General features: G+C 44.8%; 1 protein-coding gene across 1 annotated transcript in view; it reads left to right on the top strand.

The window, feature by feature from the left end:
• SAFB2 (scaffold attachment factor B2) overlaps positions 1 to 17,042 on the top strand; it is a 40,427-nt gene that overhangs the window by 7,171 nt on the left and 16,214 nt on the right. The window contains exons 4-11 of the mRNA XM_066344798.1: positions 53 to 260; positions 1,775 to 1,833; positions 2,861 to 2,888; positions 3,797 to 4,307; positions 4,726 to 4,775; positions 5,304 to 5,404; positions 11,650 to 11,799; positions 11,889 to 12,001. Of these exons, the coding sequence (XP_066200895.1) occupies positions 53 to 260; positions 1,775 to 1,833; positions 2,861 to 2,888; positions 3,797 to 4,307; positions 4,726 to 4,775; positions 5,304 to 5,404; positions 11,650 to 11,799; positions 11,889 to 12,001 (1,220 nt within the window). The remainder of the gene's footprint in view (positions 1 to 52; positions 261 to 1,774; positions 1,834 to 2,860; positions 2,889 to 3,796; positions 4,308 to 4,725; positions 4,776 to 5,303; positions 5,405 to 11,649; positions 11,800 to 11,888; positions 12,002 to 17,042) is intronic.

The following is a 17,042-nucleotide window of genomic DNA, read 5'->3' as shown; positions in this document are numbered from 1 at the left end:
GCTTTGGGTCTTGGTCCACTAGATCATTGACACCTCTCATTCTTCTTTATAGGACGATGTGGAAGCAAGTTTTGAGAGTTTGCAGAATATTGATATGATGGATGTTAGTATGCTAGAAGAAGCTGAAGTCGAGAACAGCAGTGCCCCAGACTTTGGGGAGGATGGCACGGACAGCATTCTCAATTCCCTTTGTGATAGCAAAGAGTATGTGGCCACACAGCTGAGAGAGCTCCCAGCTCAGCTCACAGAACATGCTGTAGGTAACGCCAAGACGTGGAATGTGCCAGGAGCTCCAAGGCTCCCAGTGCTGTGTGCTGTTTATATGAGCAAGAACATGCTAGGGGTTGATAAAATAGCAAGCAGCGAAATTACCAGTCAGTCACCCTGAGCACTGATTTAGGATCTGAACTTTGGTAGTAAATTTTGTCCATTTCAACTCCATGTAGGTCAGATATTAATGGATGACTTTTCTGTGGTACTGAAGAATAAATGGGTGGGGGATACTTTTTAAGCATAAATCATAAAATAAAAGGTTGGCATAGTTGATAAAAGTATTTTCCTTTATAAGAAATACATTTGAAAAACCTAGGAAGAGAAACAGTTAATGAACCCTCATCATCTAGATAATCCTGTTGAAATTTTAGAAAGTTTACTCCATGCACAAGGGTAGACAGTCATTAAAAGTTGTGAAGTATAGTGAATAAAAGTATTTGTTACTCTAGAAGAACCTTTTAAAGGTTAAAGGGATTCAATATTAATGTCCCTGTGTGTGAGGTAGTTCTTTAATTCTGTTATCAGTGTCACTTTGTCAGGTTCTACCAGTATTTTGGCATAGAGCTCTCTGTGGTGGCCATCCTAGAAATGATGGCCATTTTAATATTACCAACTTGGCATGCCCAGCCATTCTAGTTTAGTGGTGGTATGTACTTAAGGCATTACAACTTTAAATGGAAAGAACTGCCTTTGTAGGACTGAACTTTAAACCTTCAAGGTCAAAAGTCACAAACTCTAAACATCACCACACCCTAACCTGGAGTAGTATTAAGCAACTGATCTGTCCTTTCTAGGCATGATCCTGTTGTGTCATGTTAATTATTTTCAGAGCGTGTACTTGGTTTCTAACTTCTTGGTTAATAGAAGCATCCAGGTTATAAGGTTCAAACCTAAAGGAGAAAGTGTCTGGAAAGGGATTTTTTGTGTTTCACTTGAAAAGTATTAACCTTTAAGATAAATTGGATTTGTTTTGTTTGTTTGGTTTATTTATTTTGGGGGCCTTGTAGTAAACTGGAAAGAAAACAGCCAAGTTAACCAAATAAAGTATTTCAGAAGAAAGTGCCCAGTTACTGTGATTTTAAAAATGTAGCAACCAGGTGAAATTGGAGCCTGGTTTTGAGCTCTGCTTTGGAAATTCTATGGCTAGGTGGTATATGTTGACCAAAAGTTTGTGGGAACTGCCTGGGAAATGAATTCATTCATTTAGACCAGGGGTCTCAAACTCGCGGGCCGTGAGTTTGAGACCCCTGATTTAGACAATGCTGACAGAATACCTACTATCTGCAGGTCTCTGTCAGCCGTGCTGGTGTTACCCAGTGGTGGAGTAGGTGTGGGGGCAGGGAGGCACGTAATAAACCAAATAATTTAACAGTTGACTTGCATATGGCAGTAGAGATATGAAGGAAATAGACACGTAGATTGCCTGGAACATAGTGAGGAATAGGCCTTGCCATTCACTGCTCTGTCCCCACAAAGTGACCTTCCATCATCTTTCAGGTAGATGGGGAAGGCTTCGAGAGCACTTTGGATGCTTCATCATTGGACTTCAAAGTACCTTCAGTAAGTGGCCATCTATTTCTGCATGGCTGGAAACTTTATGTGAGGGGTTAACTTGAGCAGGAAAGGATGTGTGCATGTATGTAAAAACAATTCATTGAACTAAGGTGGGTGCTAGGGTGTAAGATTGAGAGCTAAACCAGTCACTTTCAGAGTTTGCAGTCTACTGGAGGCAGGGTTAATAACCTACAAGAATGTAACTGGAAGAGAAGTTCTGTGAGGGAAAAGTTCAGGTAGTTGGCCAACAAAAGCATCTAAAAGGCTTCCTAGAGCAGCGGTTCTCAACCTTTGGGTTGTGACTCCGGCGGGGGTCAAACAACCAAAACGCTGGGGTCGCGACCCACAGGTTGAGAACCGCTGACCTAGAGTAAGTAGTCCTATTCGAATTAAGGTCTGATAGGAGTTAGCTCAGGAGTTAGCCTGGTGAAGGGGAAAAAGAGACTTTGGGGCAGAAGGGAGCATGGCTTAGTATGGGGATAGAGTGTGCAGGGTAAGGGCAGAGGTGCAGGGGTGGTACTGCAGAAGCAGGTGGGCCTAACTGCCAGAATTGACAGGCTGGGAAAGGATTTGGCAGCTGATCTTACGTGTGTGGAGGGGGTGGAGTTGGGGAGAGGTTTTAAGCAGGGTAGAGAAGTGGTTTTGTTAATAGGTTCTAGCTTCTAGTTTTAAGTAATAGCTTATATGGGAAAAAAACATTTCTTCCTCTAGTCTGTTGTGATATACAAAGCAGTGGCCATCTATGTGACCTCTGCCTTGACTGTTGGAGTCTGCCAGCTGCAGAGGCCATTAGATCAGCCTGAATTTGGGGTGAGGTGGCCCAAATCTGGGGGGAGAATTGAGCAGGCTAAATAGTCCCACTACTTTTCTGCTTTTGCTAGGGAGAAACTGACAAAATGATTGCATTATGGAATACATTGTTTTGAGTGAAGGTTTCTGGAAACAGACATTTTATTTGTACTTCAAGGAAAGCTATAGCTGCCCAGTTTTTAAGTTCCTTATGGTTTTTCTTTCTCTTTTCTTTTTTAACTAGGATATTGAAGAACCACTTTTGGAGCCAGGTACTGATAAGAGAAATACAACAGTTATGGTTTGAAAGTTTTCTCACTACTATTTTTTTCAAGCCGTCTATGTTAAGCTGTATTATAGTCTTGTAAATGTTTTTAATGGTGGACAATCCAGATCGTACAAGGATCAGAGATTGGAAACCCTTCATATCACCAGATCTGTGGAACAGCTGTTCTGGTTTCTAGAGGTCGTATATATGTGGTGAGATGTAGTGATTATGTTCTCATCTCTTCAACCATAGAGTGGCATTTTTGTAATTTCTCCATGTGATTCTTCCATGTGTTTCTACACATGAAACAGATCTTGTGATATTTCTTTGCAGTCGATGTGATTAATGCAGTTAAGGCAGGATAAAGCGGTTGTCAGGGTACTTATAACCTGAGAAGTGACTGGATTCCAGAAGAGGAAACAGAGTTTCTTCATGAAAATTTCCAACATGTTATTCCCCTTCTGGACTGCGTTTATCTCTCGCCATCTGAAGAGTTTCTGGTTTTCAAATATTGGACTATACTTTTAAAAGAAATTCAAAGAAATTTGGAAATTGAGCTGTCATTGAATGGTGACTGCATTCGGTTTTCAGCACCTTGGACATTGGAAAAATAAGTCAGAAGACCCAGACTTGAACAAAACATGAAGAAGACTATTGAGAAGCAGCCAAGTGGTTGTAGGTGTTTAAATCTGTGGGGGCCTTTTCCATGTAGTGTACTGGCTTACTCAAGCAGTCGGTTGGAGTGCAGGTAGTGTAACTAGTGTAACATGTGTACCCGCGGGTTTTCCAATCTCTGTGTAGCTAGCGGTTCTCTTCATGTTAGTGTGGCAGCCGTGCCAGTTCCACATTTGTGATTGCTTTATTTCCCTGGTAATTAAACCTTGTGCCATTCTATTCCTGTTAAATCCGTAGAAAATGAGAAAATACTCGACATTTTGGGGGAAACTTGTAAATCTGAGCCAGTAAAAGAAGAAGGTTCCGAGCTGGAGCAGCCATTTGCACAGGATACAAGTAGCGTGGGGCCAGACAGAAAGCTTGCGGAGGAAGAGGACCTTTTTGGCAGCGGCCATCCGGAGGAGGGTGATTTAGATTTGGCCAGCGAGTCAACAGCACAAGCTCAGTGGAGCAAGGCAGACACCCTGTTAGCGGTAGTGAAAAGGGAGCCCGTGGAGCAGACAGGCGGTGACGAGAGGACGGACTGTGAGCCTGTAGGGCTAGAGGAGCCAGTTGAGCAGAGTAGTAAAGCCTCAGAGTGCGCAGAAGCCTCTAGCGAGGAGGTCGTGGAAGCACCCCGGGAAGCCTCAAGCCCAGACCCCAGAGATAGCAAAGAAGACGTGAAGAAGTTTGCTTTTGAAGCTTGTAATGAAGTCCCTCCGGCTCCTAAAGAGTCCTCAGCCAGTGAGGGCGCTGATCAGAAAATGAGGTTTGTTTTTTCTCAGTTTTAGACCAGACGCTATCTCCTTTTCATTGGTCGTTTAATGACACATATAAGCTGTTTTTTCTGCAATTGGCCAGCCAGACTGATGAAATTGTAGTTTACCTCTAAAGAACATTTTATTTCTTTTTGTGTATTTTTAATGGCTGATTTGATTCCTTTTCTTTTTCTCAACCTACTATGGTTGTGTTCTTAAATTGCTAAGTGTTCTCTTCAGTTAAATTGAATTTATTTAAAAATATGACATTGTATTTTGGGGGGTCAGTTTATTCAATATAAGCTTGCAAAGATGTCTTAAAATTTTATTTCAGAATAATTTTCTGGTAGGTATTCAGTTTTAGCACATTATATTTTTAATTTAGTTCTCGTTTTCTTCTGTATGATTAACATTAACTTTTGTCTCTAGTTCTTTTAAGGAAGAAAAAGATATAAAGCCAGTCATTAAAGATGAAAAAGGTATGATTTAACTTATGTGTTGGGGAGCCACCTGTGGATCCCTTAGCCTAGGAGGGAGGGGCCTGGAAGTTGCCACATTCTAGATCCAGTAGTTTGTTTTATTGCGGATTACTGGAATAAATCATCTTATTGTCTCTCAAGAAATTAGTTTTAAATGTTGGTGAATTGTGCTTTATATTTCTCTTGTGGTTGTCATTTATGTGATAATAAAAATTCTAATATACTGCATTCTATTACGACTCTGTTCATTGAGAAATGTAACAAGAGTTATAGAAGCTATCTTGATTGAGATATGATCATTGAAAGACATTTCAGTTTATAACTGAGCTGGACATGATTATTCCTTAACTAAGAAAATTTTCTGACATCCAAATTTTTCATATTCTGTCGTAGGTATTGACAGATTAAATTCTTGAATCAGAACAGTTGAAATTGGATGTAGTTAGGGTTTATGAGAGTGCATCTTAGGAGTGGTTGTGCTTCCTTTTCTGCCTGGAGCAAAGCATAATCTTCTCTCTCCTGCTCCAGGTCGTGTCAGCAGCAGTTCTGGTAGGAATCTGTGGGTCAGTGGGCTGTCCTCCACAACTCGAGCAACAGATCTGAAGAATCTTTTCAGCAAGTATGGCAAGGTATTCTCTCCTTTCTGTCTTACTCCCAGCCTTAGCATTAAAAATACTTGAGTTTGGAAAACTGTTTCACACTAATTTTATTGGTGATCATTTCTGGTTTTAAAAAAAGGGGCCTGGCCCTGGCCGGTTGGCTCAGCGGTGGAACGTCGGCCTGGCGTGCGGGGGACCCGGGTTCGATTCCCGGCCGGGGCACATAGGAGAAGCGCCCATTTGCTTCTTCCCCCCCACCCCCTCCTTCCTCTCTGTCTCTCTCTTCCCCTCCCGCAGCCGGGGCTCCATTGGAGCGGGGATGGCCCAGGCGCTGGGGATGGCTCCTTGGCCTCTGCCCCAGGCGCTGGAGTGGCTCTGGTCGCCCCCTGGTGGGCAGAGCTTCACCCCTGGTGGGCGTGCCGGGTGGATCCCGGTCGGGCGCATGCGGGAGTCTGTCTGGCTGTCTCTCCCCGTTTCCAGCTTCAGAAAAATACAAAAAAATTAAAAATTAAAAAAAAGGGGGGGGCCTGACCAGGTGGTGGCGCAGTGGATGGAGCACCAGACTGGGATGCGGAAGGACCCAGGTTCGAGACCCCGAGGTCGCCGGCTTGAGCGCGGGCTCATCTGGTTTGAGCAAAAGCTCACCAGCTTGGACTCAAGGTCGCTGGCTCGAGCAAGGGGTTACTCGGTCTGCTGAAGGCCTGTGGTCAAGGCACATATGAGAAAGCAGTCAATGAACAACTAAGGTGTCACAACGAAAAACTGATACTTGATGCTTCTCATCTCTTTCCGTTCCTGTCTGTCCCTATCTATCCTTCTCTCTGACTCTCTCTCTATCCCTGTAAAAAAAAAAAAAAAGTAGAAGAGGGAAACCCCATCTAGTTTTGGAAAATAGGCCTTTTTTATTATTATTATTATTGATTGATTTTTAGACAGAGAGAGAGAAGCATTCTTTTTTTTTTTTTTTTTTTTTGTATTTTTCTTAAGCTGGAAATGGGGAGGCAGTCAGACAGACTCCCGCATGCGCCTGACCGGGATCCACCCGGCACGCCCACCAGGGGTCGATGCTCTGCCCATCCGGGGCATCGCTCCATCGTGACCAGAGCCACTCTAGCGCCTGGGGCAGAGGCCAAGGAGCCATCCCCAGCGCCCGGGCCATCTTTTGCTCCAATGGAGCCTCGGCTACAGGAGGGGAAGAGAGAGACGGAGAGGGGGAGGGGTGGAGAAGCAGAATGGCGTCTCTCCTGTGTGCCCTGGCTGGGAATCAAATCGGGACTTCTGCACGCCAGGCCGACACTCTACCACTGAGCCAACCAGCCAGGGCCAGAAGCGTTCATTTTTTGTTCCACTCAATTGTATGTTTATCAGTCACTTCTCATATGTACCGACCAGAGATTGAACCTGCAACCTTGGTGTTTCAAGAAGACACTCTATTTTTTTTTTTTTTTTTTACAGAGGCAGAGATAGACAGGGACAGACAGACAGGAACGGAGAGAGATGAGAAGCATCAATCATCAGTTTCTTGTTACACGTTGCGACTTCTTAGTTGTTCATTGATTGCTTTCTCACATGTGCCTTGACCGTGGGCCTTCAGCAGACCGAGTAACCCCCTGCTGGAGCCAGTGACCTTGGGTCCAAGCTGGTGAGCTCTTTGCTCAAGCCAGATGAGCCCGCGCTCAAGCTGGTGAGCTCGGGGTCTCGAACCTGGGTCCTTCCGCATCCCAGTCCGACGCTCTGTCCACTGCGCCACCACCTGGTCAGGCTCGAGAAGACACTCGAATCAACTGAGCTAGTTGGCCAGTGCCAAGTATGTCTTTTTCTGGTTGAGAGTAGATAACAGGCAGAGCAGATTATCATGGCATAGAACACTACAGAAAATATATGTAAATAGCTACAATCTGAATGTTTTTTGGTTCTAACTTCTCTTCAAGGACTGATGTCCTTTGGCGTATACATAGCTTGAAGCTGGTGTGATGAGTTTTTTCTTTTTATCTTTTTCTTTTCTTTCTTTTCTGACAGAGAGAGGGACAGATAGACAGGAAGGGAGAGAGATGAGAAGCATAAATTCTTCATTGCAGCTCCTTAGTTGTTCACTGACTGCTTTCTCATACGTGCCTTGCGCGCGGGGGGGGGGGGGGTGGCTATAGCAGATTGGGTGACCCCTTGCTGAAGCCATTGACCATGGGTTCATGTCTATGATCCCACACTCAAGCCAGTGACATTGGGGTTTTAAACCTGGGTCCTCTGTGTCCCAGTCCAATGCTATATCCACTGCACCACCGCCTGCTCAGGCTTCTTCTTTTTTTTTTTTTTTAAATGAGACTTGATTCATTTTAGAGAGGGAGAGAGAGAAACGGGAGGAGCAGGAATCATCAACTCCTATACGTGCCTTGACCAGGCAAGCCCAGGGTTTTAAACATAGACCTCAGTGTTCCAAGTTGCTGCTTTATCCACTGTGCCACCACAGGTCAGGTTATTTTTTTCTTAACAATAAGTGTTGACTTTTTATATGTTACAGCATCTCAAGTATGTAGTTTGAGAGCTGCAACATGGTGGTGGTTTACAAATAAGTCACCTAAGATGCTACTCACGTGGTCAGGAGGAGAATCATACAGATCAGAATTTGAAGGACTTTTAAAAATGATTCTGTTATTTTGGAATTAGATGATGAAACAGTCTTTTTAATTATTTTTCATTGATTTGAGAGAAGGGGGAAGTGGACAGAAAGAATCAACTCATTGTTCCACTTAGTTCTATTTAGTTGTGCACTCATTGGTTGCTTATATGTGCCCCAACCAGGGATCAAACCCACAACCTGGGCGTGCCAGGACGAGCAAGCCAGCCAGGCCCTATGAAGCAGTCTTACAAGCCATAGGGACTACTACTCTGGTCTCCGGGGTGCCTATGGAAAGTGGCCCTTTGAGGGCGAGTTAGGAGGTGATGCCTCGAGGTGTTGAAAAGTTGTAGGGATTCCAGACAGCGCTTCTGCAGCTATCTCGTCCTGCTTCTCAGGTGAACCTTTGCTCAGGTCTCTGTCACCCAGTTAGGTATTGTTGAGTGTGTTACTGATTTAAGCAGGCAGGATCTAGAAGCATTTAGCTTGGAAAATTTAAACCATAATCTACTCATTTGTATGTACCTCTTTCTGGACTCAGGCACTGATTTTTAAGCCTGAACAAACACATACTATATAAAGTCCTTGTCATCATAGATCTTACAGGCTGGTGGAAAATTGATTTTCAAAATAAGCACAACACGGCCCTGGCTGGTTGGCTTAGTGGTAGAGCGTCAGCCTGGCGTGCAGGAGTCCCGGATTCGATTCCCAGCCAGGGCACACAGGAGAAGCGCCCATCTGCTTCTCCACCCCTCCCCCTCTCCTTCCTCTCTGTCTCTTTCTTCCCCTCCCACAGCCAAGGTTCCATTGGAGCAAAGTTGGCCCGAGTGCTGAGGATGGCTCTGTGGCCTCTGCCTCAGACGCTGGAATGGCTCTGGTTGCAACAGAGCAATGCCCCAGATGGGCAGAGCATCGCCCCCTGGTGGGCATGCTGGGTGGATCCCGGTCAGGCGCATGCGGGAGTCTGTCTGACTGCCTCCCCGTTTCCAGCTTCGGGGGGGGGAAAAAATAAGTAAGCATAACACGTCCAGAAGTATGTTAAGGATAATTACAACAGGCCAACCATGTATGGTAGGGAGACCAAACTTAGATTTGAGAGGTAGGTTTGGCAAAGCTTGCTGAAGAGGTGATATTTACGGACAAGGCTTGAGTGGAGTTGCGTATGCCTGTGGAATAAGGCTTTGTAATTTGGATGAACTCAAAGGCTGCTATGAAGAACCCCAGGGCAGAGAACAGAGATGGGACAGGGATATGTGAGCTTCTCATGGTATCTGCCCTCATTTGGGTTTAATTGTAATTGAGAGTGATGCCCTTGCAAGGAGAAGTAGTGTGATGGAAAGGTCAAATAACCCAATTATTGGCTCAGTCCCCTGAATTTAAGAAGAGGTAAGAATGTGAAGCTTCATCGCTGCTTTGAGAACTGATACCTGTGTTCTCAGTGGAGGCTACTGTCCCCTTTGACCTTGTATGGCATGCTCTGGGGTTTTCCTATGCAGCCAGAGCAGGACTCCTCCATCCTGAGGAGGGGCAGAAACACAAACACAAATGTCAGGGTCTTCAGGGAACCAAGAGAGCATGAACCGCTGCCTCCTGCCCCCTTGTCACAATTGGGAGCACAGGTCCAAAAGACGAGATGACTTGTTCAGGTTGACCCATTTAATCAGAGGTGGTTAGAGAGCCAGAAGCCAGGTCTCCTATGTCTCAGGGGCTCTTGGCACTTCCAAAGGGCCTGACCCTACCCTCACCTCAGATGCTCTACAGCAGTGGTCCCCAACCCTCAAGCAGGGAGGGGTTACTCGGTCTGCTGTAGCTCCTCAGCCAAGACACATATGAGAAAGCAATAAGAAACTAAGGTGCTGCAACAAAGAATTGATGCTGCTCATTTCTCTCCCTTTCGGACTGTCTGTCCCTATCTGTCCCTGTCTCTGACACACACACACACACACACACACACACACACACACACACACACACAAAATCAGGCCAGAGCTCAGGTCTAGCTTCATGTACTCCAGGGGCAGCACCATTTTTGAGCACTCTTCCCGACGCCCATAAATTACAGGCTTTACCACCCAGCCATTGGGTTTATTCTGGAGAAAATGGACCTTTTGCAGTCCTCAGTGAGCCCCAGGGGTTGTTCTCTCTGCTTCTGCAGGTTATCCTCTCCCTAGCCTTGGCAGTTTTCTCACACACATGTGCTGCTTGGGAGCCTTGTGCAGCTCTCTGTAGCTGTCTTTGTATGGCTTCCTCTTGTAGTATATGATTGCTCACTGCTTTGAGCTCCTCAGACTCTGACCTCTGCTCACCTCAGAGACACAAGCCCCTTCAGTTTTTTCTTTTCTGCCCGTGGCCTGGAACCTCTAGGCAGTAAGATGGTAAGCATGGGGCTGCTTTGTGTGTTCCCATTCTTGCAGGTGTCACCATCCTGTGTAGCCTGATGTCTGACAACCCTTGTTCCCTGCATTTTTTCCTGTTTTTTAGTTGTTCCAGGCAATGGGAGGGTTAATGCTTTGTGTTCCATTCTAGCTACAAATGGGAGTTGACTATGCATCTGTGTCACAGGCCTTCCTATCCTTGGTCCACATAGATTGGAGTGCATTTCTGAGTAGATATCCCCTCAATTATCATAGATACAGTGGAATTGGAGAAAATGATCTAAGTGGGAAGGGTTTTTGATTAATTAACAAGTTGTGGTTAGTGAAGTTTAACTGTCTTTAGCTTTTTCTGTTTGTTTTTTGTCACAGTGAGAGCTAAACTTGTATCAAAAGCAATTGTATTTTGGCCCTGGTCGGTTGGCTCAGCGGTGGAGCATCGGCCTGGCGTGCGGGGGACCCAGGTTCGATTCCCGGCCAGGGCACATAGGGGAGGCGCCCATTTGCTTCTCCACCCCCCCCCCTTCCTCTCTGTCTCTTTCTTCCCCTCCCGCAGCCAAGGCTCCATTGGAGTGGAGATGGCCCGGGCGCTGGGGATGGCTCCTTGGCCTCTGCCCCAGGCATTAGAGTGGCTCTGGTCGCGGCAGAGCGAGGCCCCGGAGGGGCAGAGCATCGCCCCCTGGTGGGCAGAGCGTCGCCCCTGGTGGGCATGCCGGGTGGATCCCGGTCGGGCGCATGCGAGAGTCTGTCTGACTGTCTCTCCCCGTTTCCAGCTTCAGAAAAATACAAAAAAAAAAGCAATTGTATTTTGATAGGTCAGGATTAGTTAGAACAATTTTAATAACTAACAACTGATAATTTTTAAAGAAGTAAAAACTAGTGGAAATGAGTTTGGTTTTGGTTTGTTTTTGTTTTTTTGATAAAGAGAGGGACAGCTAGGGACAGACAGAAAGGAAAGGAGAGAGATGAGAAGTTGCTTTGTTGCAGTACCTTAATTGTTCATTGATTAGTTTCTCATATGTGCCTTGTCTGAGGGACTACAGCAGAGCGAGTGGTCCTTTGTTCAAGCCAGCAAGCCAGCAAGCCAGTGTTCAAGCCAGATGAGCTCGTGCTCAGGCTAGCGACCTTGGGGTTTCAAACTTGGGTCCAACGCGTCCCAGTCTGACACACTATCCACTGTGCCACCGCCTGGTCAGGCATGGAAATGAATTTGATCAATTAACTGCTAATAATTTTTGACATTGTGTGGTTATTTGTATGAAAAAGTAAGAGTGCTCTTTCCCATGAAGGTTGTCGGAGCCAAAGTGGTGACCAATGCTCGCAGTCCTGGGGCTCGGTGCTATGGCTTTGTTACCATGTCGACATCCGATGAGGCCACAAAGTGTATCAGTCATCTCCACAGAACTGAGCTGCATGGAAGAATGATCTCCGTAGAGAAGGTAAGGAAGTCCTTGCCTATTGTAACTCATGAACTTCACGTGGGAGAAGACCTGGTGTGTGAGCCGTTTCTGTCTGCATTATATTTTAGGCCAAAAATGAACCTGCTGGGAAAAAGCTCTCTGACAGAAAGGAGTGTGAAGTGAAGAAGGAAAAAGTATCCAGTGTTGACAGACATCATTCTGTGGAGATCAAAATTGAAAGGTAAAGTGATTTTTTTTAAACTTTCTCTTGGGGCCCTGGCCGGTTGGCTCAGTGGTGGAGCATCGGCCTGGCGTGCAGGAGTCCTGGGTTCGATTCCCGGTCAGGGCACACAGGAGAAGCGCCCATCTGCTTCTCCATCCCTCCCCCTCTCCTTCCTCTCTGTCTCTTTCTTCCTCTCCCGCTGCCAAGGCTCCATTGGAGCAAAGTTTGCCCGGGTGCTGAGGATGGCTCTGTGGCCTCTGCCTCAGGCACTAGAATGGCTCTGATTGCAGCAGAGCGACGCCCCAGATGGGCAGAGCATCGCCCCCTGGTGGGCATGCTGGGTGGATCCCGGTCGGGCGCATGCGGGAGTCTGACTGCCTCCCCGTTTCCAACTTCAGAAAAATACAAAAAAAGGAAGAAAAAAACACACTAAAACACTTTCTCTTGGGTTGGTGGCTGGGAAGAGAGCAAGTGACAGCCATAGGGTCATTCATGAAACTTGTCTCTTGCATAGGCAGGCTTACCAGCTTCTCATTCATGTCGTGGGTGATTTTGGCATCTTGCTGCCATGCCACTTTGGTATTCAGCTCTCAGTAGATGTTCATTGAATTAATCTTATGACTCAAAAATGGATTCAGATGATCTTTAATAAATATTTACATCCAAATAACTTAAAAGTGCATTAAAAAGTAACACAAAATGAACAAATAATGTTTCTTTTTTATTTTTTTTTAATAGAGGCAGAGAGAGGGATAGCTAGGGACAGACAGACAGGAATGGAGAGAAATGAGAAGTATCAGTCATCAGTTTTTTGTTGCAACACTTTAGTTCATTGATTGCTTTCTCATATGTGCCTTGACTGTAGGGCTATAGTAGACCGAGTAACCCCTTGCTTGAGCCAGTGACCTTGGGTCCAAGCTGGTGAGCTTGCTCAAACCAGATGAGCCCGCACTTAAGCTGGCGACCTTGGGGTCTCGAACCTGGGTCCTCCACATCCCAGTCCAACGCTCTAACCACTGCGCCACTGCCTGGTCAGGCTCTTTTTCATTTTTAACATTCTCGACGACCCTTGCGCAGTCTCTCAAACCGAGGACTCCTTTCAGGTTCCAGGTTGATTTTCGTGTGTACTTGCTTTTTATCCCAGCAACAACAAAAAACCAGCTTTGTAAAGAGCATTATCCAAGGGAATGTAGCCAGATTGAATATTGTAATGAATGACCTCGAGCTAATACTTTGTGCAGCATCTGACAGTTGTCAACTATTGCTGTATTTCCCTCAAAAACTTGAAATATCCCAGAGTACCTGTGATTTCTCTGTGTTACCTTAGGGAGTACTTTGGCACAGTAATTTGAGAACTGTAGGTCTGACATACTGTTTTTATAAAGGAGGTGATTTATAGCTTTAAACAAGATGTAAATAGGGACCAATCTTTCAGAGCAGTCATTGCTTATTTATGCTTTTATCCAAATCATAGGCTTGTTTTGGGGAGGGTAGACTGGTGATGTGCTTGATAATGGTGTGATTTTCAGAACACTGTGTCAGTGTTAAGTTTATATTGTCAACACAATTTATTTCCACTTTATCCACTCACACTCTAAAAGTTAAATGCTTTGCTGAGAAACTGTTAGTCTCAGAGTAATTCCATTTTGCTGCTGTTTTTTATGTAAAAAAAACTTATAGTTGAGTAAATATGGCTGTGGAACATCAATACTCATAAGTTGGACTTGGTTTCTTTTTTTTTTTTTTTCTTTTAAGTGAGAGGAGGAGAGGGAGACAGAGAGATAGACTCCCGCATGCACCCCAACTGGGACCGGGATCCATGTGGGAATCCAGGCAAGCCCCCTACAGGTGACGCTCTGCCCATCTAGGGATGTTGCTTAGCAACTGAGCTATTTTTTAGCATTTGAGGCAGAGGCTCCACGAAGCTATCCTCAGCTCCCAGGCCAACTCGCTGGAGCCAATTGAGCCATGGCTGCAGGAAGAGAAGAGAGAGTAAGAGAAAAGGGGAAGTAGGGTGGAGAAGCAGATAGTCACTTCTCCTGTGTGCCCTGACTGGAACTCGAACCCAGGACATCCACATGCCAGGCCAGCGCTCTATCACTGAACCAACCAGCTAGGGCTGGACTTGGTTTCTAATGATATAATTGTTGGAAATTGTAGACCTGTTAGAAATGGCTGTCAGATGATTTTTTGTGTACTTAAAAGTGAGACCCATGATTTTGTTGGCAACTTCTCAACAAAAAGAGATACATCCTTTAGCAGTGCTAAAAAAATCTGTACTGTTAGAATATGGGAAGCTATTGAGCATTCTTGGTGTTCTTAGTGTCTTGAGATGCTTTTCATTCATTGATTTTTCAAATCACAAAAGTGAGGTGTGTTTATGGAAAAAAGGAAAGGGATAACAATCAGCTAACGTTTCAGGGGGTTCCCTTAGTCCCTGGAAGAGTTCTGTGAGGTCTGTGCTCTGTGTAGAAGAGGAAAGTGGCTCCGAAGGGGGATATGCCGACCCAAGGTCACACACTCAGCCAGCAAGCAGCAACGTCAGGAGTTAATCCTGGGCTGTTGCTCCCAGTGCTGGGGCACGTAACTGGGTGATGAGCTTAAGATATTTGAAACCAAACTGCCCTCAGGTGGTTTGCCAAAAGGCTGAACATTTAAAACTTTTTTTAACTTTATTTTTTTACTTCAAATAAATACCTTTATTAACCTTTCCTTTCATTTTGTGAATTCCTAGGCTTAGTCATCAGCCTAAGTGAAATAGCAAAGCTTGTCCACAGAGATGGATGATCTTGGCTGTCGTGAATGAGTGGTGACTTTTCTGTAATTGCCATTGGGAAAGCACACACTGAAGTCAGGCATACTCCCACTACCTAGTGGGAGAAGTTTTTGATTTGTGTCCCTTCAGCCTTTTGTTCTGTGTGCATGTGTTTTGTTTTGTTTTGTTTTTTAGAAATTGTGTCTAGGAGGTACTGTATGAGTACAGAACAAATAGGGAGTGGTGTCCTGTTGTGACATTTTTCAGGTCTCCTTGGAAGGAAAAGGCACCACCCCAGAATAGTGGAAGAGACACATCAGAGGTCATTCATGGTGGCTTTATTTGCAGTAATATAATCACTGGAAGCAATGTCTAGTCTATCAGAAGGGAAATGGTAAATAACGGTATAACTGAGAACTGTTGTATAGCAGTTGAAAGGAGCCAGGTCTGTACATATATATCCACATAGATGAACTTTGAAAGCATGAAGTGAAAAGCGCTGGAGAGCAACGTATCAGAGGTCATCCCATTATATCAGTTTCCAGAAATGTCATAAAACATCCCTGAAGATTGTCTGGGTTATGTGAAAGTGCCTATTAAAGGATCTAGAGGTGGGGCTAAGTGATTGACAGTTATGGCACCGTAGGCAGTGGGGTGTTTTTTTGTTTTGTTTTGTTTTTTTTGTTTGTTTTTTTTTAAATACTTTATTTATTGATTTTACAGAGACAGGAGAGAAAGGGGAGCATGGGTTGGGAAGTATCAACTCATAGGTGCTTCATATTAGTTGTTCATTGCTCGCTTGTTGTATGTGCCCTGGCCAGGGCAGCCCAGGGTTTCGAACCGGCAACCTTGGCATTCCAGGCCGAAGGTTTATCCACTGCGCCACCACAGGCCAGGCAGTGGGGTTTTTTTTAATTATTTTTATTAAATTTAGGAAGGGGAGGAGAGAGAAACATCGATTTGTTGTTACACTTATACGTTCATTGGTTGATTCTTTTTAAAACAAAAGATTTTATTTTAAGAAGAGGAGAGAAAGAAAGAGAAATGGGTGGGGAAGAGCAGGAATCATCAACTCACAGCAGTTGCTTTCATATGTGCCTTGACTAGGCAAACCCAAGTTTTGAACCAGCAACTTCAGCATTCCAGGTCAACACTTTATCCATTGCGCCACCACATGTCAGGCACATTAGTTGATTCTTATATGTGCCTTAACCAGGAATCAAACCCATAACCTCAGCATGTCAGGACAACACTCTAACCAACTGAGCTATTCAGCTAGGGCAATGGTGTTTTATTTATTTTAAAAAAGGGAAAGCAATATGTAAAAACATTTACAGTTGTCAATTTTGTTACACACCATTGATGATTATTGTGTATACTTACTTTTTTTACATATTAAAATTAAAAGTTTTTTTTTTCTTTTTTTAAGTAAGAGGAGGACAGATAGAGAGACTCCCTCATGTGCCCCAACTGGGATCCACCCCCATCTGGGGCTGAGGCTCAAACTAACTGAGCCATTGGCTACAAGAGGTGAAAATGGAGGGGAAGAGAAGCAGATGGTCACTTTTTTTTTTTTCTTTTTTACAGAGACAGAGAGAGAGTCAGAGAGAGGGACAGACAGGAACAGAGAGAGATAAGAAGCATCAATCATCAGTTTTTCGTTGCAACACCTTAGTTGTTCATTGATTGCTTTCTCATATGTGTCTTGACCACGGGCCTTCAGCAGACTTAGTGACCCCTTGCTCGAGCCAGCAACCTTGGGTCCTAGCTGGTGAGTTTTGCTCAAACCAGATGAGCCCGTGCTCAGGCTGGTGACCTTGGGGTATGAACCTGGGTCCGCCACATCCCAGTCCGACACTCTATCTCCTGCGCCACTGCCTGGTCAGGCAGATGGTCACTTCTCATGTATGCCCTGACCAGGCATAAAAGTTTTTCTTAAAATGAATATTAATGTAAAGATGACAGTTCTGTTCTGTGCAGGGTTAGAAGGAAGGAAGAGTGAACTGGGAGAGGTTTCTTTGGCTGGCGTGAGCTCTTCTCCAGACGTAGGAAAGAAGTATTGGTGAGAGAACCCAGCAGGAAGGACCCTGCTTTCCTGTCCTCAACCTCGGAGCCTAGCAGACATTTAATGACTAGAATTTAATTGCCTGAGACAAACAGCATTAGGAAATATGGAAGACAAATTTGAGTGGCAACAATGATTTATTTCACTGCTTAGAATAAAACTGCGTTTCTTTGAAATGTGATGGTTTCCATATTTGCTGGTATATAGCAAAGCCTTTTAACTCTTCAAAGGATGCAGAA

This window comes from Saccopteryx leptura, chromosome 1 (genome assembly GCF_036850995.1).
Source record: "Saccopteryx leptura isolate mSacLep1 chromosome 1, mSacLep1_pri_phased_curated, whole genome shotgun sequence".
Classification (NCBI taxonomy): Eukaryota; Metazoa; Chordata; class Mammalia; order Chiroptera; family Emballonuridae; genus Saccopteryx; species Saccopteryx leptura.
Note: the sequence above shows the minus strand (reverse complement) of the source record. Positions and strands in the feature narration are given on the sequence as shown.